The following is a 27,576-nucleotide window of genomic DNA, read 5'->3' on the forward strand; positions in this document are numbered from 1 at the left end:
AGCTAGGAATACGTATCCTAGATGTGAGCAAGATTAAAGTCTATATCACTTCCAACTATGGCCAAAAAGCCTGTCTAAACAGCCCCCTCGCCACCATCGCACGCAAACACAACCTCAACATCATCTCATATGCCGATGACACCCAGCTGATACTCTCCCTCACCAAAGACCCAGCCACCACCAAACTCAACCTCCAGGAAGGAATGAAAAACGTCACGGAATGGATGAAACTCAGCCGTCTGAAACTGAACTAAGACAAGACGGAGGTCCTCATCCTCAGACCATCCCCATCCGCCTGGGACGACTCCTGGTGGCCCACAGCATTGGGCACCGCACCGACACCCACTGACCACGCACGCAACCTGGGATTCATCCTGGACTCCTCTCTCACGATGACCAAGCAAGTCAACGCCATCTCATCCTCATGTTTCAACACCCTGCGCATGCTCCTTAAGATCTAACGGAACCAGAAAGACGGTCACCCAGGCCCTCGTCACCAGCCGACTAGATTACGGGAACACCCTATACGCAGGAACCACAGTCAAACTTCAGAAAAGACTCCAACGTATATACAGCGCATCCGCACAACTCATCCTCGACATCCCTCGCCACAGCCAAATATCAGCCCACCTGAGAGACCTGCACTGGCTCCCCGTCAGCAAAAGGATCACATTCAGGCTCCTCACCCACGCACACAAAGCGCTCCACGACATAGGCCCCAAATACCTCAACAACTGCCTCACGTTCTACACTCCAACAAGCAAACTCTGCTCGCCAGCCTCGCCCTCGCCACCGTCCCACGGATCCGAAGACCCAGGACCACCTAACATTCAGGAAACACCTCAAGACCTGGCTCTTCGAGTAGTAGCGGCAACCCCCCCCACCCCCCCCCCCTCTCTCAAAGCCTTGAGACCCCTACGGGTGAGTAGGGCGCTCTATAAATGGATTGATTGATTGATGTATCCTTTTGTGGTGTGTTTTCACTGTGTTACTGTTTAAAGGGTTGCTCAAATACTTTAAACATTGCCTCGGAGTTAAGCCTGACTACTTGAGGGTTGAGCACAGGTTAATTCATGGTATTATTTTGACTTTACCCAGAGAAGAATTGTGGTTGCTGCTTGACTAGGATTTCATCTCTGTCAACCAATAACCCAAGGAAGTACTTGTCTAGATCATCCGCACTGGTGCTACGAAATTCTGGGAGATGTTGCATGACCATGGAGATGCCCTTTGGATTCAGAAAGAGGTGCATAGCCTTCTGAGACAGGACCTATAACCTCACTCTGTCCTGCTTGTTGAAGTACCACATGGCAGTATTGATTTCCATCAAAACCTGCACCCGTTCTCCGTTGTTGGACAAGAGCAAGGCTACAATTCAAATGAATCAGCCGCAAGTCCAACAAACTGATGTGGAGGTGGGTTTCTCCTGGAGACCTGAGTCCTCTAATCTCTACCTCTTCCAGATAACGCCTCAACCCAAAAGCGATGCATTTGTCACAGTTGTCATTTCTAGGAGGGGTAGGGAGAAGGGTCTGCCACTAGTCCAACTGCAGTCTAGCAGCCACCAGATCTGTAGCAGTCCCCCCCAATACCTGAAGAGAATCTGAAAGATTTCCTTAAAGGGGTGCAAACTTGGGGGCATATTAGCAACAACTTGCGATAATGATCTCAAACCACGCTTAGCGCGATTTTTTTTATCGCCTCCTATCGCTGGATTTCATCGCAGAGATAAAGCAGTATTACCAACGTTTATCTCCACTGCGATAAAAAATCCAGCGATAGCGGCAAATCCCATGTTTAACACGAGATTTCCAGTGATAAAAATCCTATCGCTAAGGAAAATCTCGCTAATAGGCAGGTGGGGACTTAGCCATATTAGTCAATGGGAGATGGATTTTACAGCTAAGTCAGGTTTTTACCAGGTGTAAAATCCTGGTGCTAATCACGGTTAGTGCGCGTTTTTTTATCGCGTCGCGGATATTGCTAAAAGGCAATAGCTGTGTTAGCGACTGCTTTCAATTGCTACCAGTTTGGGTACGCCCACTTTGCATGTCATTAGCAATAAATATCTCTGACATGCAAAGCGGGCCCCAAACTGGTCGCTATCGCCTGGAAGCGGTCGCTAACTGCTGTTAGCGACAGCTTGGTAATTAGGCGATAACAAAATCGCCACTTTATCTGCAAAAAGTGCTGCTAAAGCGGCGATACCGCCCTTACTAATATGCCCCTGAGTCTGCAGATCTTACTGCAGCACCTGAACGTGCTACCTGGGGTGGTCCACTAGCAATATGGAGGAGGCCAAAAGGCCAAAAAGCCTCAGAGCTGTTCCCGCTGAAACCCAGGTCAAAGGTTAACACATCCAGATTGTAGCCCAAATGTCCTGGACTTGTTGAGGGGGAGGGAAGACTTGAAACACCACTGTGTCAGGGATGGCTCCAATGAAAGGAAGCCTTGGTAAAGGAGTCAGGTGTGACTTCAGCTTGTCAATGGACAAACCGAGAGAAGTCAACAGAGAAGTCAACAGTTGGTTATCATCTGGAGGTGGTTTACAACTGTTTGAGGCAAGTAGGCTGTGGCTGAGGTATGAAAAGACTGATATTCCTAACTGCCAAAGAGGGGTAGCTCTAAGGAGTGAGGCACTCTATGGTAGCAGTGTGAACTGAAAATGGATCTGGCCTACCTAAACCCACAGCTAATGTCTGGGGGATTGCAGGACAGGAATGTGGAAATAGGCATCCAGTCTCCTGGATCAAGGGCGGATAGAATTTGGGCCAGAATGAGCATCTTGATCTTGAGGATAAAGTTCAGCTGGAATAAGTCTATAATTGAATGAAGTCTGCCATCCTTTTTTGGCACCGGGAAGTAGTGGGGGTAGCAGCTAGTCCCGACCTCTGATGCCAGTATCCTCTCTACGGCTCCCTTCTCCAAGAGAGCTTGAACGCCCAGACACAGAATGGGCAAGTGGTCTGCCAGAAGCTGTTGTGGCATAGGTTTGGAGGGATGGAAATGTAGGGTAGGCTGTAAATGTGTTGAACTATTTCAATCACCCATTTTTCCGATTTGATGCTGTGCCACTTGGGGAGGTGATACTGTACCTGACCTCCAAAAGGATGACTATATGCCACTAAGAGTAAACTAAAGGGGATTTTCAGTGGTGGTGGGGGCAGGGGACTGAGTAGGTGTTGGTCCCTGAGGACCTGGATGTTGTCAGCCAGAATCCCTCCACTGCCTCGAAAGGCCTGGGAGGTATGTTTATGCTAAGGCAGAGTGTGCCATGGTCTCTGGTGTAAGCCTCTGCTGAGTCCTCGAAAGGGGTGGTACTACTGGGGAAACTGCTGTGTGGGCAGTGCTAGGCTGAGTGCTTGTTGGACATCACATGAAAATTCAATTGAGCATATCCAGGTGTGGCGCCGAAACAAAACGGTGGTACCAACTACCCTACCCAGGATAGTCAGTACTGTACAGGCCGACCTAAAGATGTACTTCGCTGCGTCTTGGCCATCCTGAATTATTTACTGGAGGTTAAAGCGAAGTTCATCTGAGACTGTGGGAAAGACATTGGCACAATGCATGCAAGTAACGAACACCCCAGGAGGCAAATCAAGATTTTGGAGCTGAGGACCAACTAGCAGAGTTAAACATTTTCCTTCCGAATGCTTCCATGCGTTTTGACTCCCTGTCTGGTGGGTGGTCAGCAACGCAGTGGGTTTAACCTGCTGGCTGAGGCCTGATCCACAAGGCTGTCCGGTGTTGTATTCAGACTATTTGGCAATAGACAGTAAGACAAGATCCTGGCTTTGTCTAGGTGAGCAAAAGCATGCCTGTCAAATCTTCATTTAAAAGGTCTAAGTGGTTCTGAGCAGGGTTGCCCTGTCTGCATTACATCAGTAAATACACTGGTTTTCACCCCCACTTAGGTAAGCTTGAGGTCAAGCACTTCCGCCACTCTTCTCATCACTATCGCAAACAAGGCAGATTCCTCAATAGACGGTGGGAGAGGTAAGGCCAGTACCAGACAAGGTATCAAGTCCACTGGCACCCTGTAGATCCACTTATAGGTTCTCTTCATCATACATATGAGATGAGTCATCCTTATCATAATCTTATGGCTGCTGGTCTGAGAATAAATAGTGTACTGGAAGCGTATCGGAATCAGAATGGTGTTGTATGATTGGGTGAGGTGGACGTGATGTTGAACAAGGTCATGGTAGACTCACTTCAGAGTCTGAGAGGCCTCTGGGTTCTTCCTCTAATGTCAGCACGCTGGACCCAGGCTAAGGTCTTGCGTTGTGTGGGGAGTCAGAGCAGCCATTAGCCCTGGAGTTCGGGCGGAGTTTAGAACAGAGTGAAGAGGTGCAGTCGGCATCAGGGACAGATCCACTGACAGTAACCTGACTGGAGGCCAATTTGGATTCATGAGGCACTCAGGAGCCAGAGGGATCCAGAAGGGTACCAAAGATCCACAACATGCCCTCCTTCAAACTTGAATCTGGTGTGGTGTCGCTGATGAAGAGAAATTATAGCGACTGCACACCTTCCTTTGTACTTTTTATGTTTTTTCTGAAATTGCCAAAATTGTGCGTGCGAACATCCAGTAAATGATCACCGTGGATCAAATTGGATTACGATGAATGATATGGTTCACTTTGGCATCTTTCTTCTTCAAGCAGTGCAGCAGCTGGGTGCACGAATTTAGGCACTTTTTGGCAGTATCTATGATATGCTGTGGTGGGATGATATACAGCGCTGTGTTGCATGCACAATTTTGGCAATTCCAGCAAAAACATAAAAGGTACAAAGCATGGTGTGCAGTCGCTATTATTTCTCTTGCTTCGCAATTTCATAATTATCCCTACGCGAGCATGCACCCCAAAGGTTTACAAGGATGACAAAAAAAGCTTATTTGATTACTTGAAAAGTATCATCTCGGAGACAGTGGAACAGCAAAAATTTCGAGTCTTCTATGGATGACACCGCACGTTGACTGATCTAAGAACATGGGGGTAGCCTCTTATTGTATGAACTTGCATTTGGATTAGCAACATGGCTTTTTTTTCTTGGGATATGTTTATTTCTGTATTCTTATTATCTGTTTTGGTCACAGTATGTAATGATTGATTTATGCCATGCCGAATTCTTATGTTTATTTTGATGCGAATGTTTCACATTCATGTACACTGAGCGGTTTTCAATTACTTGGGGGAATGAGTTTGGGGAGTTTTTAGGTCTCGTGACCTATCAATGCGCGCAAGCGCATTGAGCGGAGCGAGAATTCATGTCCTCAAAACGCTCGTGAAACCAAGGGTTTCGTTTGTGCGGTTTTGTTTAAGTTCACGTGAATCACGTGACCAAACAAGCACACGCATCAGCCTCCCTCCCTCCTTTCAAGGCCGCACAGCACATCAAAGGGCTTCTCCCAGCGTGTGCTGTGCGGCTTCTCCTCCCCTATGCCTGTTTATCTGCACTTCTCCTCCCCTTTCTTCGCTTCATGCTGTCATATCCCTCCCCGTCCGCCTCATCCTCTCTACCCCTCTCCTAGCGTCTTTCTACATTCTTCTCTGCCGGCCGTACTTTCAGTTTCCAGGCCGATTGTCCCTCGCACCATTATTTTAATGACTGAGTACACGAAACGGCAACACCCCATCTAGCTTTATGGGAACTTTGCCTTGTTGGCCTTTGTGAGACATCAAACGTTATATTAGTGTACAATCCTTCATGTGTTTTCATTTTATTTCAATACATTCGAAGCAGGGGCCACACGTTAAATATGTGCAAAAAGTGACAAATGTACTTTGCCTTGTTGTCCTTTGTGAGGCATCAAACGTTATATTAGTGTACAATCCTTCATGTGTTTTCATTTTATTTCAATACATTCGAAGCAGGGGCCACACGTTAAATATGTGCAAAAAGTGACAAATGTAGTTCTGCAACCTAGTCCTGTTGTAGTAAGGTTTACAAATGAAAACACGTTTTATTACGCGTTAGCTTATTCGAGTAGTACAGCTGTAAACATTTCTACACATAAAAAATATGTAGGAAATCACAGTTAAAGGTAATTTTAATAATTCCAGTCTTTATTGCTCTGACGACAGTTTTCCCTTTCTCTCATTATCTGTAGCAATGGGGGGTTATATAGTTAAAATCAAGTGCGTTCTTGACTTTTTTTTCTTTCCAGTCATTCTGACTGCCACACATCCTCGTTTGTTTTGTTTGCAAGCTGCCTGTTAAAAATGCATCTTAAACCTTAGCCCCAGTGCTTCTTTTTGAAGTCTAATGAATCCCAGCCCTTCTGTCCCGCTGCACCCCCTGACGCCAACATTCAACCCCCCAGTAACCTGACACACCCCTCAAGCAGACCCTCTCTCCTCGGCATGTCACACGCTCCCCATCCCCTGCACCCCTCCAAGCCGCTGGAAGCAAACTCCTGGGCCGCGCGCCTCACCTCCGCCCCTCACACTCCCACCCCTCTCACCGGGGGGCGACTGACAAGTTCTGGGGAGGGGGCGAGAGGGGGAGTGGTGAGGAGCAGGCCAATGTACAAAACACGTGCTTGCAGAGTCAGGGATTCTTTTCTCTCGTGACATTTTTGTGGGTTTCTTCAGGGCTGTGCGGCCAGGAGAGAGCAGAACACGTTTTCCTCCTCAAACTTTCCACAGTCTTTTTTGAAACAACTAGACTGCACGAACAGTCGAACACATCAGAGGGAGAGGGACACATGTGCCTGATGAGAGAGAGTACCCTGCTATTGTTTAACACATATCCAGGCTCTTACACCGTGAATGTTGTTGGTGTGCAATCTCTGTAGCGCTTAACTGTCAGGTGTCCAGGAGCCTGCCTGCGGTTTATCCAGGGTGTCATATTTAAGATGTGGGGCTGGCCTGTGTTTATTTTTGCTCTTTCTTATGTATGTAAATGTTTAAAATATGCTGATTGTGAGACTGGCTTCGTTAATTTTTGTATTGCCTTAAGTATGTAACTGTTTAAGTTGTGCTGATTGTGGAGCTCGTTGGCGTTTATTTTTGTTAGGGTCTCTTGTGATTTCTAGAAGATGTGCATTTTAAGTCCTTTTCTTTAAAACCTGTGATTCGTGTGTTACGTCCCTTGTGCAGGACCACTCTGTACGTCTCTGAATCACTGTAACTTTAGTATAGGCACGCATTCAGCTTTAGGCAGCAAAGACAGAATAAAAGACATCATTTCACATTTTGACCTCCTGCGGCACATATTTCCCCTCGACCACCTATAAGCTTTCTTTGTTTGGTTTTCTTTTCTCTCTCTCTCCCTTTCCTTTGCTGTTTTTGAAAACAGCCTCTTCCGCCAAGGTTTTCTGATGTCCTTAGCTCTGCTCCTCAACATCTGGCAACCATTAGGTGCCAGTGGAGGCTTAACTGGCTTGTGAAATTTGTTTGGCATCCTTCTATCCTCGAGATCCACTGGCTGGAAAATATTTGTTCTTTACATCTGCTGCAGCTGAAAAGAAGGGAAACAAGCACTGGCGTTGCCAATAGGTCTCGCAGTAGGAAAGTTGGAGCTATTGGTTTTGTAAATGACAAAGCCCTTTATGTTTTTAAAATGAAAACAAAAATAAATGCATTGTTATTTGCAATTGTAATAGCTCCAACTTTCCTACTGCGAGACCTATTGGCAACGCCAGTGCTTGTTTTGTTTCCGTTAGTGGGTAAAGTGTATTATGGGACTGGTAGGAACATGTTCAGTTAATGCGCACACACAAGCGATTTTGGTGCAAGGACTCCGTTTCAATTTAGTAATTAGGAACACGTCTGAGAGCCGGTTATACGCAGAGCACATTGGGGCAGGAGATTGATGTTTGATCTTTCAGCTAACAGCGTGGTATGGAAAGGTTGAGTATGCCGGACTCGGCGCATTCAGGGTAAATGGGAATTGTTATTTTCATGTAGTGGGTAAATTAGGGAGGGTTTGCGACATTTTCTTTATATTTATGGGCATGGGGAGGTGACACAAAGTATGGAAGATTTAGAGAGGTTAAGTTTGGATTGAAGCAAGTCTTGATAACATCTTATAAGACTCAGTGAGTTCATGTTTGAATGGTCAGTTAAAGTGCTGTTTTTGAATTTTTTACAGCAAACGCCTGACGAAGAACATAGTTGTTCGAAATGCATTGGGTTATGATATGTGTCCGCATCCAAATTTGATTGACAGCACGTGCCAATGTAAAAGCCTGGATGGGCGGCAGAAGGCATCTTGAATATGCATGAATAAAACATTCTGGTCAAATTGCTGTCTCCGAAGTGATTCTGTAATAATATGCAGAGATGGATTAAAATACAGTTTACTGGATGGTTCACTGTGGATTAAATTGGATTACGATGAATGATATGGTTCACTTTGGCATCTTTCTTCTTCAAGCAGTGCAGCAGCTGGGTGCACGAATTTAGGCACTTTTTGGCAGCATCTATGATATGCTGTGGTGGGATGATACACAGCGCTGTTTTGCACGCACAATTTTGGCAATTCCAGCAAAAACATAAAAGGTACAAAGGAAGGTGTGCAGTCGCTATTATTTCTCTTGCTTTGCACACTGGAAACATAATGAAAATAACTCTGTCATGGCTGTTGAGGAAACAAGCTCTGGATCCAAGTTGCCAGGCTTGAAAGGAAAGGAACGGACACTGAAGTATAGATATGGCAGGTATTTTGTGATGCTGATGTCACTTCAGGGGTGGAATGGACTGATGCAGAGCCACATGAAACCACCTTGTGGCTTGACAGGGAATTGCTGAGAAAAATATACGATCAAGGCTGGTGCCTGAGGGTATCCGCAAGGTGAGGAATCTGCAGTTCAAAATATCCATCAGAAAGCTCTATTACCTTACTCTCTCTAGGAACAATCCTATTTGTAAAGTGCACATTATCATTGCATCCAGATCATTTTTAGTGCTCTGTAAAATTGCAAATTTTTCTCAGGAAATTTTTTGGAACTTAAAGAAAAAATCACAGAATTATGCTTTTGTACAACATTTTATTTTCCAGCCACTTTTGTCACTTTATTTTACTCAAGTGCATGCTACACATAAAAAGTCTTCTAAGATACCTGCTTAGAGTAGAAAAAGTATCTTGTGAGGCATTGCGTTATGCATAATTTGGAGAAATGTCATGAATTTTGCCAGCATTATGAGAATTTCTCCTAGGCCTGGTAACTTTCTTGTATGTTATTATACCTAATTTTCTTGTATGTTATTATACCTACGCTGTCTATCTGTGAAGTTGCTTTTTATTCTGCTTTTGTTGACAAATTTAGCTACCCGTTAATTGTGGGCCATCACTTGTAACCTCATCTCACCACCCTAGAAATGCTCTCTTCCTAAAGTTGTTGGCCTTTAAGCTTTATAATTTACCAGTCAAAAGCAACCTGAGATCATCTAAACTACATGGTGCTCATCAGTACTTGCTCTCAGAAGTCACTCATATTAAGCAACCAATACATTTAAATCTAACTAGCCAGCTAGTCAGCTAGTGCTTGGAAGTCTGAAATACTCATCCGCCCTAGTTCTACCATAGGTTCTGTTACAAAGTTCCAATTAGTCTATTCATCAACTTGTTATGGACAATACTTTATTGGTTCTTACCTGGCTAAAGAAAGGTCAAAGAGTCCCAAAAACTGACGAAGTGAAGTCTGATACATCACATTGACCATGCTCATCTCTGTGATAAGGAAATACAAGATACTTCCTCTTGTTGCAACTACAATACAAAAGTATAGAGAAGGAAAAGCTGTGAAATAATTGCAATACATAAGGTGCAAGCACAATACTGTAAGAGTCAGTTAGAAAAATAAGGTAGAAAACTAACTGAACAAAACAATACACCCACTGATAATCAAGGCAGGTGGGCCTCTTAGACATTAGAGTACAACTAAACGTTTGTGGGGAAAATACAGCGGCAAGAAACATTTGTAAAGTCAACAGGTCTAACAGAGAACCCCATTGAATTTGCCACTTCATGTTTGTGTTAGATAGCTTCTGCAAATACAAATACATCCGCTATGGCAATTCTGGAATTGGACTTGAAAACATTTGACAAATGTACCCAAAGGTGGGTGCTATGGATGAGTGCACATCCACAGCAGCTAACTTCAAATACATTGCTAATGTTTTAACAAACAAATTCAAAGGTGGCACTGCAGGTGCATGAACATACCAGGCTCTCAATGCATTTGTAGCTTTTTAACAAATTCATTCAAAGATGGATGCAGTAAATGCATGCACATCCGAGGCAATCATGTTTGATTGGGTTGTTTAAAATAACACAAACCCATTCCTATGAAAGAGTTGTGCATCTAGATAGCCATTTTGAAAAAGGCGAAAAAATATTTTAAGATAGATGCCCCTTTATTTCTGGTGCCAAAAATAAAAAAATAATAATAACAAATTAAAAGGAAGTGATAGACTGTCAGGAAAAGTGGATGCAAAGTGGGCGCTGCAGAGGACCAATGGAGAATTTGGGATGAAGGGAGATATTAAAAATACAAGTGGGAAGTGGAGGTGGGCGAGGGTGGTAGCAACATGGAGAGCAAAAGGGCTGGAAAGTGAGAGAGGAAGCAGCACATGGGGGAGAGAGAGCGAGAAAACATATTCACTTCTGAGTGCTTAAAGTAAAAGAAACAAGCATTAGTAAATGCACTAGGTTTCACCTATGTAATTAATAATAAGCTGTTTTTTGTTGTAGCATGCTCAGTAGTTGTTCAATATAAATTACAGAAAGTCTGTTAAAGTGTTATGTCTTGTTTATGTACAAAAAGTCAATATATTGTGCTGTTACTAGTAGTATTGTGGGGGTAAGTAATAGCAACATTTTGAAAAATGAAAGAGGGAAATAATAGAATCAATTGATAGCAATATTATGTGTTTAGAGGAGTTCTGACAACTGTTTGCCCGGTGCCAGTGCACCTGCTGCACCATTTAAATCATGAATCTAGTGCCTGAAAAATAACTGCACTTGTGACTGCCTGTTTAGTTGTAAAATATAGCAGTATTAGGTGTTTAGCGGAGTTCTGATAACATTTGGGTCCGGTGCCACTGCACCTGCTGCACTATTCAAATAATAACCCTGTTGCCTGCAAGATAACTGCACTGGTGACTGCCTATTTAGTAGTAAAATATAGCAATATTTGGAGTTTAGAACGGGTCCCCAGAGCTTTTGGCCCTGTGCCACTGCACCTGCTACACCATTCAATTCAAGTCCCTTTTAACTGCAAGGTAACTACACTCGTGGCTCCCTGTTTAGTAGTAAAAAGTAGCACAGCTCTTGTATACTAACTATATTTTTAACATACAATATTTATTAAAACATTTAAAATTTGATCCTATGACCAAATAGATTACGTTGAAAAAATCAATCCAATAAAGCCTACAAAGTGCAAAGAAAGGTTCTGATGCATGAATAGGAACTGCCACAAACATTCTAACCTGGTTCCGACCCTGCGGTCCTGGGCAACTACCGACCTATTTCCCTTCTCCCATACCTGGGGAAGGTCTTGGAAACCTACGTCACCCGTTGCCTGAGCACCTTCATCGAGGAAACTCATTTCCTCGATGATCAACAGGCCGGATTCAGACCCTCCCATTCCACGGAGGCAGTGGTGATAGCGGTTATGGACATACTGAGACAGGGGGCTGATAAGAACTTGGCCCAGGCCCTAGTGCTACTTGATCTCTCGGCCGCTTTCGACACGGTCGACCATGACATCCTGGTCGACCGTGTCAGAAATGCTGGGATCTCGGTCCTGGCCCTGTCTTGGATTGTGTCCTTTCTCCAACTCCGGACCCAATCTGTACACTTATCTTCCTTTTCTGCCCCCTGCACTTCACTTTCCTGCGGTGTCCCCCAGGGTTCTGCTTTATCTCCTCTTCTGTTTAATCTTTATATGCAGCCTCTCCTGGTCTCTCTCCGCCACTCTTCTGTTACCACTTTTAATTACGCAGATGATCTGCAACTTATCTTTCCTATCGACTCCTCTCCTCTCTCCTGCTCTAATTTCCAAACCACCATGCTCTCCATCTATGAGTGGATGAACTTCAGCCAGCTGAAGCTCAATCCTAGCAAGACAGAGCTGGTCCTGATTGGTGGGCCCCCTCATCCTTGGACTCCCAACTTCTGGCCCCCTGCCCTCGCCCCCCCCCCCCTGCCCAGTTGACTCCGTGAAGAGCCTAGGTGTTACCATCTCCAGTGGCCTCTCGATGCGGCCGCATATTAATGCTGTTACCTCGGCCTGCTTCTTCCACCTTCGCAGGATCGGGAAGATCCGAAGGTACCTATCTCCAGAGGCTCTCATTCATGTCATCTTGGCCCTGGTCACCTCACGTTTAGACTATGCCAACTGTCTATACGTGGGGATCCCAGCATACCATCTTCAACGGCTTCAACTGGTGCAAAACCAGGCAGCCAGATTAATTTTCCAGCAACCCAAACACCAACATGTCACCCCGCTGTTAAAAACCCTGCACTGGCTCCCGGTTGCGCAACGTTGCATCTTCAAACTTGGCTGCACTATTTTCAAATCTCTTTTTGTTTCTGCCCCTGCTTTCATTTCTCTCTGCCTACACCCTTATGTTCCCCCCCGACACCTTAGATCCTCTGCCCACAACCTGCTGGTCATTCCCAGGTACAGACGCAAGAAGCATGGTGGTGCTGGCTTCTCTTTCCTTGCCCCATCCACTTGGAACTCCCTTCCCCTCCCAATTCGGCTCACTTCTGATTACCCCACTTTCCGCAAATCTCTGAAAACTCATTTGTTCCGTCTTGCTCACGGTTAGCTGCCTACACTCCCTGTGTCCTATTCCATGGTCCTCGAGCGCCAAGAAACCAATTTGTGTATGTGCGCGGTGTTAAACACTTTTAACATAACATAACATTCTAAGGCTAAAGCTTCTGCTTTACACAACTAATAAGAAGAAAGCATTCCAGCATACTGTTGTTAGAAGCTGTCTGTCTGTTCTGGGGGAAGAGATCTTATCTTTGCAGTGAATGGAGCTTAAATAGTGTGAACAGCTTTAGTAGAAGTATTGTAAATGTATGCAGCAAGGGGAAGTTAACAAAAAAAAGTTCCAGACAAAAGCGAATGAACACAGTAATTCAGCTATGGGAACTGATAATAGCCCTCTTTTAAGATAGATTAAATACAAGAGATTTCACAGGCAACACTTTAAAAGTAGTTTCCTTAATACCAGCAATGTCAACTGTGTCAGGCTAAACAGAAACCAATCATAACACTATGAGACTGAAATATTCCTTAGATGGACACACACAAGAATAGAAAGAAAAGCCATCAATTCAAGAGGAGACAACTGAGATAGACAATAAAGCCAAACAGGCGTGTATATTGGAAACGAAAGGTCTGGCCAGCAGAGTTGAGACCTAAACATACATGAAAATGTAAAATTGACCAATATTAATAAAAAGTACATTTAACCAGCTACAAACCTGAAACAATATAGTCTGGCCAGGAATGAATAGAAAAATCTTAATTTGCAATCACAATTTTCCTTAACCTTTTGAAGCTCTCCCACTGATGTTCACCACTTTCTGCACTTACCCGGTCTGTATTCCTCTCTGGCAGAGTTGATCTGAATCTCTGTTTCTGCAGATATCTGCAGCTTCTGATTCACTTCATCTGCAGTTTTCTTAGTGTTGCTGAGGACAGTGATAAGACTTTCATCCTCCACCAGAGAGCCCTGGGTACTCGTCAGTCGGTACAATAGGTTATCTTCCAGCTCCTTCATTTTTCTCTTGTTGGCAGTAACATCTTCCATTAGGTCAGTCCTTTCTTTCTCAAGTTCCTGTTACAGCGCAATAAGAGAGTCAAAGTAATCATGAGTGAAATAGTCAGCAAAATCGACCCTACTTCAAGAGTTTTTCCTCAGATGCAGGTGATTCTGGTTTCAAGAACCAGCTAGACAATATTTTGCAATTTAAAAGAGTTACTCAAACAAACCAAGACTCATGTTGAATAAGCTTACACTCTACCCAATCTTAGTGACTGCTTTAAATTATCAGATTTACAATTACGTAATATGCTTACATTCATTTGATGCTGAAGGCAAGTAAAATAGACTACATACAATGGACATTGCATGTTCTCAATGAGCCAAGAACATTTAAATTGAATGCGTTAAATATGTGGATTACATGTTTAACTGGAAAAGACTACCCAAGTAAATTGGGTATGAGGGAAAAAGTGTCTAGAGAGGGAGATGGGGTACTAGTAAGGTCCTGTAGCACAAGTTACTACTTGTGTAATGATATATCTGTAAGAGACATTAGTTAGTGATAGATTCCTTGCCTTAGAATATTCCCAGGCGTCAGACTGGATCCGGAAAGTTTTTCGTCAGCAGTAGTCAGTAGGTGGCGTCATGCAACTCTGCCTCCGACGCTGGCATCGTAAGTGCTGAGATGATGTCACGAAGACTACTTAGGTGCAACCCATGAGCGCTGATGTCAGTTCTGTACACGACTTTCCGCGCCAGGAACGCAGAGCCATGCAAGAAACTGACCACTGGTGCCATGAAACTAGGGCCCTGAAAGGGATGACCTTAACCCTAGAAATCAGTTCGCAGAACGGGGAGGATGGGTGGGGCGGTAAGGAATCTATCACTAACTAATGCCTCTTACAAATATATTGTTACACAAGTAGTAACTTGTGCATCTGAAAGAGACACGTTAGTGATAGATTCCTTACCTTAGAATAGATACGCCAGCAATACCAACCCAGGTGGTGGGTCTGCAAACAAGATTACACCAGAAAGTCACGGAGAACAGAACGGCTAAAGAAGCCGTCTCTCCGGACTTGACTGTCAAGGCAGTAATGCTTGGTAAATGTGTGCAGCGAAGCCCACGTAGCTTCCTGACAAATGTTCTGCAAGGGAACGCCTCGTCTCAAAGCAATAGTAGCTGCCGTTGCCCTGGTAGAATGGGCACGCAGCCCCACAGGAGGCTCCTTCTTGGCCAACGAGTAACATGCTTTTAAGCACAGAACAACCAACTGAGAAATGGTTCATTTGTGCACGGCCCAACCTTTTGGTGCCCACGTAGCCAACAAAGAGTTGGTCATTCACCCAGAACTGTTGTGTGCGCTTCAGATGGAACCAGAGCACACGTTTTGGGTTGAGACGGTGGAGCCTCTCTTCCTCTTTTGAAGGATGCGGAGGCGGAAAGAAGGTGGGTAAAGTGATGGTCTGCCCGATGTGGAAGGGCGTGACAAGCTTTGGCAAGAAAGAAGGATGGGTCCTTAAAACCACCTTTGTCCGGATGAACAGCAAGGAAAGGAGGTTTGGAAGAAAGAGCCTGGAGCTCACTCACTCTTCTGGCAGAGGTGATAGCTACCAGGAATGCCTTCTTGAGAGTGAGAAGATGCAAAGGACAGTTATGAAGGGGCTCGAAGGAAGCTCACATCAGATATGTCAAGACAAGGTTTAAGTCCCATTGAGGCATTATGAACAGCACAGGAGGAAATGTGTGCGTAATTCCTTTCAGGAAACGGTTAACAACTGGGGACTTAAAAAGAGAAGGCTGATCTGGAAGCCGTAGAAAGGAAGAGATGGCCGAAAAATAACCTTTGATAGTGCCCAGAGCAGAGCCCTGCTGGGCCAAGGATAGAAGGAACAGAAGGACGTCGGAAACAGGGGCAGAGAGGGGATCCACAGCCTTTGCTGTGCACCATGCCACAAACTTGTTCCACCTGTAAGCGTATACAGTCTTATTGGAGGGACGACTGGCTGCCAGAACGACATCACAGACTTCGGGAGAAAGATCGAAAGCTGTCAATTGTCACTGCTCAATCTCCACGCATGGAGGTGGAGGCTGTACAGGTTCGGGTGGAGGACCGTCCCCTGCTGCAGCGACAGAAGATCCTCCCGAAGAGGCAGTCAGATCGGGGAATCAATCGCCATGCTGAGTAGCTCGGGATACCAGTATCTTCATGCCTAATCCGGAGCCACAAGGATGACTTGGGCCCGGTCGTGCCAAATCTTCTTCAGCACTCTGGGCTGAAGTGGTATAGGTGGAAAGGAGTACAACAGACCGCAACTCCACTCACGACGAAAAGCGTTGCCGAGCGAGTGCCGCCTTGGAAATTCCAACACGCAGAACTGATGACATTGCGTGTTGTCTTCACTGGCGAATAGATCTAACCAAGGCTCTCCCCACTGCCGAAAGAGACCTTGCACCATGTCAGAGTTCAGATGCCATTTGTGATCCATCAAGCACCGACGGCTGAGTTTGTACGCCAGCCAGGTGTTGAACCACCAAGGTAATGCCTTGATGTTCCAGCCATGTACAGGGGTGCAGAGCCCCCTGACATAGGGTCCAGGAACCCACCCCACCATGTTTGTTGCAATACCACGTGGCGGTGGTGTTGTCCGTGAACACCTACACTACACTTCCCCGGACAGAGGGAAGGAATGCCTTCAGTGCAAGTCGGATCGCCAGTAGCTCCAAAAGGTTGATATGGAGCCGGGACTCCGCCGGAGACCAGAGGCCCATGATTTCCGCCTCTCCCAAGTGGCATCCCCATCCCAGAAGGGACGCATCCGTCACCACTGTGTGCTCCGGTTGGGGAAGGGGGAGGAATCTGCCATTGCCCTAATCGCAATTCGGGAGCCACCACTGCAATTGTCGTGCAGTGCCCTCCGAGATCTGGACATGATTGGACAGGTTGCCTGATGCTGCGCCCACTGGAACTTCAGGTCCCACTGCAGAGCCCACATATGCCATCTGGTAAGTTGCACTAGCAGGATGCAGGAGGCCATCAGGCCCAGGAGCCGAAGGGTCATCCTGACTGAAACCCGGGATAGATGCCGCAAGATCGGAATCATAGCCTGAATATTCTGGACTCGCTGCTCAGGAGGATAAACCCGAAGCACAAGTTACTTACCTTTGGTAACAATACATCTGTAAGAAACATTAGTTAGTTAGATTGCTTACCTTAGAATATCCCCAGACGTCAGACTGGATCTGTAAAGATTTTTTGTCAGCAGTACCCCTGCCCGTTGGTAGGCGTCTTCTGCGGCTCCGCCTCCGTCGTCGTGATAGCCGGGATGACATTGTCAGAGTAGTTAGACGCCGCGCTCACGTGCTGACATCAGTTCTGTACATAGTGTTCCGTGCCAGGAACACAGAGCCATGCAAGAAACCAACACTGGTGCCATGAAACTAGGGCCCTGAAAGGGATGACCTTAACCCTAGATATCGGTTCGCAGAACTGGGAGGATGGGTGGGGCGGTATGGAATCTAACTAACTAATGTTTCTTACAGATATATTGTTACCGAAGGTAAGTAACTTGTGCATCTGAAAGAAACACGTTAGTTAGATTCCTTACCTTAGAATAGATACCCCAGCAATACCAACCCTGGTGGTGGGTCTGCGAACCAAGATCACACTAACAAGTCCTGGAGAACGAAACGGCCAAAGAAGCCGTCTCTCCGTACGTGGCTGTCCAGGCAGTAATACTTTGCAAACGTGTCAAGCGGTATACAACCTTTGTCCTGCAAAGGGACTCCCCATCCCAAGGCAGTAGTAGCTGCTGTGGCCTGAGTGGAATGGGCTTGCAGCCCCACAGGAGGATCCTTTTTAGCCAAGGAATAACAGGCCTTAATGCACGAAACGACCCACCGAAAGATGGTTTGTTTATGCACTGCCCGCCCCTTCTAAGCGCCCACGTAGCCAAAAAGAGTTGGTTGTACACCCGGAACTGTGTTGTGCGATCCAGATAAAAGGAGAGTGCATGTTTTGGGTCCAGACTGTGGAGCCTCTCTTCCTCTTTCGAGGGATGCGGAGGTGGAAAGAAGGTGGGCAAAGTAATGGACTGCCCGTTGTGAAAGGCAGTAACCACCTTAAGAAGAAAAGAAGGACGAGTCCTCAGAACAACATTGTCTGGATGGACAGAAAGGAAAGGAGACTTAGAGGAAAGAGCCTGGAGCTCACTCACTCTTCTGGCAGAGGTGATGGCGACCAGGAAAGCATTCTTTAGAGTTAGAAGATGAAGAGGGCAGTTATGAAGTGGCTTAAAGGGAGCACACATCAGATAGGTCATCACCAGGTTCAAGTCCAACTGAGGCATTACAAAGGGAACAGGAGGAAACATGTGAGTAATGCCTTTCAAGAATCTATTTACAACAGGGGACTTGAAAAGAGAAGGCTGATCAGGAAGCCTCAAGAAGGCTGAAACAGCTGAAAGATATAACTTGATGGTGCCCAGAGCAGAGCCCTGCTGGGCAAGGGAAAGAAGAAAGAGGAGAACCTCGGAAAGAGGGGCGGAAAGGGGATCCACAGCATTTGCTGTGCACCATGCCACAAATTTGTTCCACCTGCAGGCGTATACTTTTTTTGTGGAGGGACGCTTGGCTGCCAGAATGACATTACAGACTTCGGGAGGCAAATCAAATGGCATCAACTGCCGCCGCTCAATCTCCACGCATGGAGGTGGAGGCTGGACAGGTTCGGGTGGAGGACCGTCCCCTGCTGCTGCGACAGAAGGTCCTCCTGAAGAGGCAGTCGAATTGGGGGATCGATTGACATACTGAGTAGCTCGGGATGTCAGTATCTTCGTGTCCAATCCGGAGCTACAAGGAAGACTTGGGCCGGTCGCGCCTGATCTTCTTCAGCACTCTGGGCAGAAGGGGTATAGGTGGAAAGGCATATAACAGACCGCAACTCCACTTGTGACTAAAAGCGTCTCCGATCGAGTGCCGCCTTGGAAATTCCAACGCACAGAACTGAGGACATTGCGCATTCTCTTCTGTGGCGAATAGATCTAACCAAGCCTTCGCCACTGCTGAAAAAGACCTTGTGCCACGTCCGAGGTCAGATGGCACTCGTGATCCATCATGCACCGACAGCTGAGTTCGTCCGCCCTGGCGTTCAAAGAGCCCGCCAGGTGTTGAACCACCAGGGTGATGCCCTGATGTTCCAGCCATGTCCAGAGGCGCAGAGCTTCCTGACAAAGGGTCCACAACCCCACCCCGCCCATGTTTGTTGCAATACCACATGGCGGTGGTGTTGTCTGTGAACACCTGCACTACACTTCCCCGGACAGAGGGAAGGAATGCCTTCAGTGCAAGACGGATCGCCCGCAGCTCCAGAAGGTTGATGTGGAGCCGGCACTCCGCCGGCGCACAGAGTCCCCTGATCTCTGCCTCTCCCATGTGGCCCCCCCATCCCAGGAGAGACGCATCCGTCACCACTACATGTTCTGGTTGGGGTAGGGAGAGGGATCTGCCACTGACCCAATCGCGGTCCATGAGCCACCACTGCAACTGTCTTGCAGTGCCCTTTGAGATCAGGACGTGGTCGGACAGGTTGCCCTGATGTTGAGACCACTGGAACTTCAGGTCCCACCGCAGAGCCCGCATCCGCCACCTGGTGTGATGTACCAGCAGGATGCAGGAGGCAATCAGACCCAGCAGCCATAGGGCCATCCCGACCGAGACTCGTGATAAAGGCTGAAAGATCAGAATCAGAACCTGAATATCCTGAACCAGCTGTTCGGGAGGATAGACCCGAAACTGCGCAGAGTCCAGAACTGCTCTGATGAAGAGGAGCTTCTGGGAGGGGCTCAGATGTGACTTCGGCACGTTGATGGAGAACCCCAGCGAATGCAGGAGGTCGGCCGTAGTCTAGAGGTGGGAGCCAACTGTTTGGGGCGAACCCGCCTTCAACAACCAGTAGTCGAGATAGGGGAATAATGGAACCCCTAATCTGTGTAGATGAGGTGCGACCACCGCCATCACTTTCGTGAACACCCGAGGGGCACTGGTGAGGCCGAAGGGGAGCAGGGTAAACTGAAAGTGCTTGTGGCCTACCGTGAACCGCAGGTAACGCCCGTGGGCCAGCAGGAAGGGCATGTGGAAATAGGTGTCCTGCAAGTCCAACGCTACCATCCAGTCTCCAGGGTCCAGGGCTGCCAGAAACTGAGCTAATGTCAGCATCTTGAACTTCTCCTTCCGGAGGAAGACGTTGACGCTCCTGAGGACCAAGATAGGGCCTAGGCCCTCTTTGCCCTTCTTGGGAACCAGAAAGTAGTGGGAGTAACAATCCCGTCCCACTTCTGGGCCAGGAACGCACTCGATGGCCCCCTTGGCCAAAGGGCCTATAACTTCCTCCTGCAGAAGTTGCAAGTGATCCCCCGACATGCGGAGGTACTGCGGTGCCATGGCTTGAGGGGTTGCCTCGAATGGGAGGGAGTAGCCCCTTCAGACGATTTGCAGCACCCACCTGTCCGAAGTGATGATACGCTAGTGGAGCAGGTGATGGCGAACTCTGCCTCCCACTGGCGTGGAATGGGCCTGAAAGTTCGGACTAGGAAGGCTTTGAGGCAGATGCTGATGTGGACTGACCGGCTCTCTGTCCCCCTGCTCCGCCATGGCGGAATCCACGTCCTCGACTGCGTTGAGGTTGGTTCTGTGGCCTGTGGCTGGACGAACGTGCGGGGGCGCCCCTCCTTGGCCACGGAAGGGACGAAAAGCAGAAGTTTGCTGGCGCTGGGCCGACAGGCCCAAGGACTTGGCCGTAGCCCTGGAGTAGGCAACACCCATCAAAGGGCATGTCCATGAGAGTGCTCTGGACATCCCTTGAAGTACGTGGACCTCAGCCAGGCATGACGATGAATAGCCACCGTCGTTGCAATCGCTCTGCCCAGCGAGTCCGTGGTGTCAAGTCCACACCGAATGGAATACCGTGCTGCATCTTGCCCCTCAGCAAGAGCCTGGGCGAGCCATGTTCTGGCCTCCTCCGGACACTGGGGCAGCACGTCTGCCACCGTATCCCACAGAGAGTGGGTGTAACGGTCCAAAAGGCATGCAGTATTAATGCTACGCAACCCAAGACTGAGTGTGGAAAACAGTTTCTTGCCAAACTGTTCCATCCTTTTGGATTCCCGGTCCGGAGGTGACGGAAAGGGAAGGCGGTTTGGGACGCAGAGGCCTGGATAACCAGACTCTCAGGGGTGGGGTGTACGGACAGAAAGCAGGGGTCGCCCGGAGCTGGGCGGTGGCACGGGCCACGTTCCGGTCCACAGGAGAGACTGTGGAGGGCTTGGACCAAGTGCCCATCAGAACATCGGTGAGGGCCTCATTAAACTGCAGCAGAGGCTCCAAAGAGCTTACTGGCGATTGAAGCACCTCTGTGAGGAGGTTAGTCATCACGGCCGCTGCAGGGAGCTCCTGGCACAAGGCCTTGGCTGCCTTACGCAGCACCACAGTATAAGTAGCACCCTCCACCGTAGCCACGGAAGGAGAAGAGATGAAACCAGTGTCAGGCAAAGTGTCTAGTCCACTGGCCTCCCCCAGCTCATCTGCCCAGTCCTGACTTAACTGGCACTGCTGTGCCAGAGGGTCCTCAGACCCCTCCCAGTCCTCGCCTTTATCTGTGTCCTGGTAAACAGGCAGAAATGACGGAGCTGGGTAATAGACGAATGGCTCACCCATCGACGCCGGACCCGGACTGGGGCTGAAACCAGGGACGGCGTCGTCTGAGGACGGCGCCGGAACCGGCACCATGGGGGCCGGCACCAGCAGAGGAGTCGTGAGGTCAACTGGCGTCGACCGGGATCCAGGCCTGGATCCCATGGGGGCCTGTGGCGCCTGGACCGAAACCGAAGCCGCTGGCTCGCTGGGAGCCCCAGTCGGACCTGAGGGGCCCGGAGTCACGCTGGCAGGCCTCGACGGCGAGAAGAGATTCCTCATGGCCATGAGGAAGTCTCCAATCTCGCCCGGAGTCACATGAAGCCCAGGGACCGGATGGTGTGGGGCCGGATGCGACTCCTGCGGCTCCGGTGGAACCGCGTGGGTGGTGCCACCCGTTCCCTCGGCCGAGTCGAGCAACCGGCAAGGGGAGTCAGAAGAGCGATGTTGCTTCTTTGACTTCTTCTTGCCATGCCTCGACTTACCTGAGTGCGAGGACTTAGATCCCGATGAAGGGTGATGGCTACGGCTCTGCCATCGGTCCCTCGACTTCCTCCTCCCCCGGGATCTCGAGCGGCGCAGAGCTGACTGCCGGTGCTCGGAAAGCTTACGGGACCGCTCCCGCCTAGCTTTCGAAGTCAAGGCCCGACAGTCGGGGCACGACTTGTTGTCGTGGTTGGCTCCTAAACAGTAGAGACACCGGCGGTGGGGGTCGGTAACCGACATCAGTCGGTGACAGGCGTCACACGTCTTGTAACCGGGCATCCCTACCGGCACCAGGAGTCAAAGTCGATTTGAAAAAGATAGTTAAAAAAGACCAAAAAGTTTGTCATAAAGTGACTAAGGGGTCTGCTCTTCCCGGATCTGCGCTTGATGGCGCCGAAAAAAGAACTGACGTCAGCGCACAAGGGCGGGGTCACGACGCCGAAGACGGACGCGGAGCCGCAGACAGCGCCTATAGACGCGCAGGGGTACTGCTGGCAAAAAATCTTCAGCTTGACGTCTGGGGATATTCTCAGGTAAGGAATCTAACTAACGTGTTTCTTTCAGATACTGGTCGAATCCAGAACCTCTCCAATGAAGGGGAGCTTCTGAGAGGGACTCAGGTGCGACTTCGGCAGGTTGTTGGAGAACCCCAGCAAATGCAGGAGGTCGGCCGTAGTCTGCAGGTGGGTGACGACTGTCTGGGGTGAGACTGCCTTCAACAACCAGTCGTCAAGGTAGGGGAAGACTGACACCCTAACCTGCGCAGATGAGCTGCAACCACCGCCATCACTTTGGTGAACCCCCGCGGGTCGCTGGTACGGCCGAAGGGGAGCATGGCAAACTGAAAATGCTCCTGGCCTACCGTGAACTGCGGGTAACGCCGGTGGGCCGGCAGGAGGGGGATGGGAACATTTGCGTCCTGCAAGTCCAACGCTACCATCCAGTCTCCAGGGTCGAGGGCAGCCAAGACCTGAGCCAGAGTCAACATCTTGAACTTCATCTTCCAGAGGAAGCGATTGATGTTCCTGAGGTCCAAGATGGGGTGCAAGCCCCCCTTCTCCTTCTTGGGGACCAGAAAGTAGTGGGAATAACAACCACGTCCTACTTCCGGCCCAGGAATGAGCTTGATGGCCCCCTTGGCCAAGAGGGGTATAACTTCCTATTGGAGAAGCGTGAAATGATCCCCTGACATGCAGTGGAACTAAGGTGGCATGGCTGGGGGGGTAGACTCGAAGGGGATGGAGTAACCCCTCCGGACAAGTTGCATCACCCACTTGTCAGAATTGACAGAGCGCCAGTGGGGAAGGTGATTCCGAATCCTGCCACCCACTGGCGTGGGGTGCACCCCAAGGCTCAGACTAGGAAGACTTTGAGGCGGATGCTGCGGGAGCGGAGGTGGACTGTCCCGGCCGCTGGCCCCCTGTGCCGCCACGGCAGCCTCCACGCCCACTGCCGCACTGAGTTTGGTTCTGCGCAGGCTTCTGACTGAACGAGTCGGCAGGGGCGCCCCTTCCTTGGCCACGAAAGGTAGACGTGGCTGGGCGCGTGGTGGAGAGACCCAAGGACTTGGCCTTAGCCTGGGAGTCCTTGAAATGCTTAAGCGCACTGTCCGCCTTATCGCCAAACAGGCGAGTACCATCAAAAGGCATGTCCATGAGGGAACTCTGGGCATCACCCAAAAACCAAGTGGACCGCAGCCAGGCACGGCGATGCAGGGCTGCTGTTGTGGAGAACGCTCTCCCTAAGGAGTCCACAGTGTCCAGGCCACACCAAATGGCCAACTTTGCAGCATCTTTTCCCTCCGCAACAGCCTGGGAAAGTACTGCCCGAACCTCTTCCGGGCACTGGGGAAATGTCTGTGCCACCGTGTCTCAAACAGCGTGAGAGTAGTGGCCCAACAGGCATGCAGTGTTGACTGATCGCAGCACCAAGCTGGCAGAGGAAAATAACCTCTTCCCAAACTGCTCCAGCTTTTTTGATTCCTTATCCGGCAGGGCGGTAGGTAACGCACTTTGGGAAGTGGAAGCCTGGATGACAAGGCTCTCCGGAGTCGGATGATTGATCAGAAATGCTGGGTCACCCAGTGCCGGGTGATGACGCCTGGGCACATTCTTATCCAAAGGAACCCTTGTGGCAGGCCTAGACCAGGTGCCCAACAGAATATCCGTCCAGGACTCATTAAACGGGAGCAGAGGTTCCATAGAACTTGTCGCCGGCTGAAGCACCTCAGTAAGGAGGTAAGTCTTGTGGGTGACAGTAGGCAGATCAAGGGCCTCAGCTGCTCTACGAAGCACCATAGTATACATGGCACCCTCTTCCATGATTGTAGGAGGAGACATAAATCCCGGCTTGGAGTAAAGGTCCAGGCCGCATGCTTCCTCCGAAACCTCCACCCATTCATTTTCAGACTCGCACTGCCGTGCCCCTCCTCCACGTCCCGTGGTACAGGTGGCAGCGGCGGGGGGGGGGCACAGAGGAGAACAAGTGCTCCAATGGCGTCGGGAATGGTGCCGGGCGCGGCACCGGTTGGCGCCGATCAGTCTCTTTGTCCTAAATAGGGTCCCAAGCCGGAGCAAAATTGCCCGGAAAGTCGGGCAAGGGCGGGACGAACGGAACCCATGGAGGCGCCGGTAACGGAGCCGCAGGGTGCACCAGAGCCGGAGCCGCCGGCAGAGGACTCTGAGGTGCAGAGGACGAAGCCGCTGGCGGAGGACCTTGTGGGCCGGAGCAGACGGTGGAGCCGGTGGCAAGCTGGGGCCCTCAAAAGGGACCGCGGGGCCCGAAGGTGTGCCGGCGGGAGCCCTAGGCCTGAAAAGGCAGTCCATGGCAGCAAGGAACTCTTGCACCTGGGCCGGAGTCGCCGACGGACCCGGATAAGGTGAGTCGGCCGAGGGACTCCCAGACTCCAACGGAGCTGCAGGGGGCAAACCCCTGGCCTCATCGTCCACATCTGGAGACCGACGAGGGGATTTCGGAGAGCGATCACGCTTCTTCGACTTCTTTTTGTGACGGCACCTATCTGATTCCGGGGGCGAAGACCTGGACCCCGAGGAGCGATGGTGATTGCTCCGCGGTCGGTCCCTCGAGCGACCCCTGGACCTGGAACGGTGCGGAGACGACTGCTGGGTTTCCAGCATATTTTGGGACCGCTCCCGCAAAGCCTTTGGAGCCATGGCCAGACAGACGTAACATGACCAGGTGTCATGGTCGCGGTCCAAACAGACAACGCCATGGGGGTCGGCCACTGACATTGTACGGCGACAGGCCCCGCAGGATTTAAATCCAGGAATCCCTATGTGGCACCAGGAGTTGAGGACTAAAAAGAAGTAGAGACAAAAAGCCTCAAAAACGTTAGTCAAAAAGTGACTAGGGTACGTGCTCTAACCAGATCTGCGCTTGCTGGCGTGGAAAAAGAAAGAACTGACATCAGCGCGCATGGGTGGCGCCTAAGTAGTCTCCATGATGTCATCTCGGCGCTTACGACGCCAGTAACGGACGCGGGGGTACTGCTGACAAAAAAACTTTCCGGATCCAGTCTGATGCCTGGGGATATTCTAAGGTAAGCAATCTATCACTAATGTGTCTCTTTCAGATATTACATTTAAGCTACATTAGCTCAGGATGTCTCCATCTCCCAGGCAACAGTCAGAAGTGATTTTGATGCACAAAACTATGTTCTTTGGAGGTGGCCATGAATTGAGGTTGTTAACGTCCTTAAACTTAAAAAGATCTTCTAAAAGGAAAAAGCTTCTAAGGCAAACTTATGCCCTGATTATGAGTGTGTTGGAACGTAGCTGCGATTTATCACATCTGACAAAATCAGACATCTTTTGATAATTATAGGGTTCCTGTCAAAGTGCTGACATGTTTTTTAAAGTAATGTTTGTATTGCTGATAAAGACACACGCTAGTCACCTTTTATATGAATAATGTAGTAGGTATCTTGGTTAACTATCGAAATGAGTCTCCTGCCCAGAGCAACAAAAAGGTACCTATTCTTTTAATCACAGATGATTCCCTCCTTATTTCCAAGGCAACAATGGGGCTCCAGCTTCTGGTTGATAAATTCTCAGGTTTTTGTACATCGAGGTGCTTGGAGCTCAAAGATAATAGGACCAAATCCATGGTGATTGGAAAGGGAGTGGTTACAAACTCTTTTAGGTCTTAGAGAGAGTCCAGGGTTATGATTATCTGGGGGTAACAGTAATGGAGAATTTTAGGTGGATACAACAACTTGGCAAAAGCTGATTATTAATCTAGTATAGGTCGAACACCATCATCAGATTGCATAGGCAAACAAGCTCAGTTAGGTCTTACCGGCCCTTGAAGTATATACTGCTAAGGCCAACGGCACTGGACTTTATGGTGCTGAGACCTAGGGTTGCACCACTGCTTCCTTATTATCCACTGCTGAAAACAAATTTGCAATGTAGTTGGTTTTTGTTCCAACCAGTTCTCCTCTTATTCCCCTATGCTTTAACTTAAGAATATAAAGACTCGCGGATCAGGGCCCTCTTCGGCCGCTCATTTATTGGGTCTGTAGATGGCTGAGATTTAAGTGAGTACAGAGACTCCCTTGTACTAAATGTACCAGGCTCCAATTCAGTACCATGGGAAAATGTGCTTCCGATTAGAAGAGTAGGTTGGGACTGCAAAGGCTATGGGCTGACCCGTTGATTATTTGCATAGTTGACCTTAAAGTCCTGAAATCCTGCTTTTGGTTATACATCAAGGAGAGTTATGCTATAAGGTTCTTTGACTAATAGATTTTTAGATAGAAGCCCTTTTCATGTTTTGAGGAATTTTTTGATTGTTTCTCCACCTTTAACGTAAAGCTTGTATATCCGTTTTTGCTTTGGTATTCTTCCTTTGAGATCTTTTACTATTAAATGGAATCAAGACCCAGTCTCCAGCATTTGCCCGGCCTGTGGCTTGGAAAGTGAACACAAGATACATATACAGTTTTTTTATCCAAGGTATCGCCGAAAATGGGTCAGCCCATTATGTCGGAAGTTGGGTTTGACCAGATATCTAGTGGTTAGAGAATTTTAAAGACTAATATCTCCCATGTAATTGTCTTTGATGTAAGGGTAGGCCAGTGAACAAGATGTATTTTGAATATCAATTCATATTAATGTATACATATTTTCAATTTTTTAATTCCTATGAGATTTGTGCTAAATATGTGTGGTTGTTTTTTTGCTTGTTTGTATATTGCTGGATTCCATCTTTGCACTACTTGTACATAGAAATGGATTTGAAGTAGTACTGGGTTTATTGTATGAATGAACTTCTTGTTGTTTTAAACTGTATTTTTAATGTTATATATGTGTTATTATATTGTGTAGTCATACTTTGATGGTGCATGGATAATGAATACAGTATTACTACATACAGATTTTAGTAATTCCTACTTTCCATCACTGAAGTACCTAAAACAGTCACTTTCAGGTCCTGGAGTAGAGTTTATTGCAATTGTCAACTCTCTTAGAAATCAGTAAAAAAAAAGCTAAATCTTTCCTTTTTAACCCCTTCGCTGCTGGCCCGTTTCCACCCCTGTGCTGTAAACAACAGGAACAGGGGCGGGCCATGACGAACCCCAGCCGTCATCAGCACACGAGCACCGTAGTGCATGACGGCTGGGGTTCGTCACCA

The 27,576-nt window shown here is 48.5% G+C and overlaps 1 protein-coding gene across 1 annotated transcript in view; it reads right to left on the reverse strand.

The window, feature by feature from the left end:
* DNAH5 (dynein axonemal heavy chain 5) overlaps nucleotides 1-27,576 on the reverse strand; it is a 5,605,957-nt gene that overhangs the window by 509,683 nt on the left and 5,068,698 nt on the right. Inside the window, exons 59-60 of the mRNA XM_086967405.1 lie at nucleotides 13,574-13,817; nucleotides 9,609-9,723 (exon numbers count right to left, since the gene is read on the reverse strand). Of these exons, the coding sequence (XP_086823531.1) occupies nucleotides 9,609-9,723; nucleotides 13,574-13,817 (359 nt within the window). The remainder of the gene's footprint in view (nucleotides 1-9,608; nucleotides 9,724-13,573; nucleotides 13,818-27,576) is intronic.

This window comes from Lissotriton vulgaris, chromosome 4_1, assembly GCF_964263255.1.
Source record: "Lissotriton vulgaris chromosome 4_1, aLisVul1.2, whole genome shotgun sequence".
NCBI classification, from domain to species: domain Eukaryota; kingdom Metazoa; phylum Chordata; class Amphibia; order Caudata; family Salamandridae; genus Lissotriton; species Lissotriton vulgaris.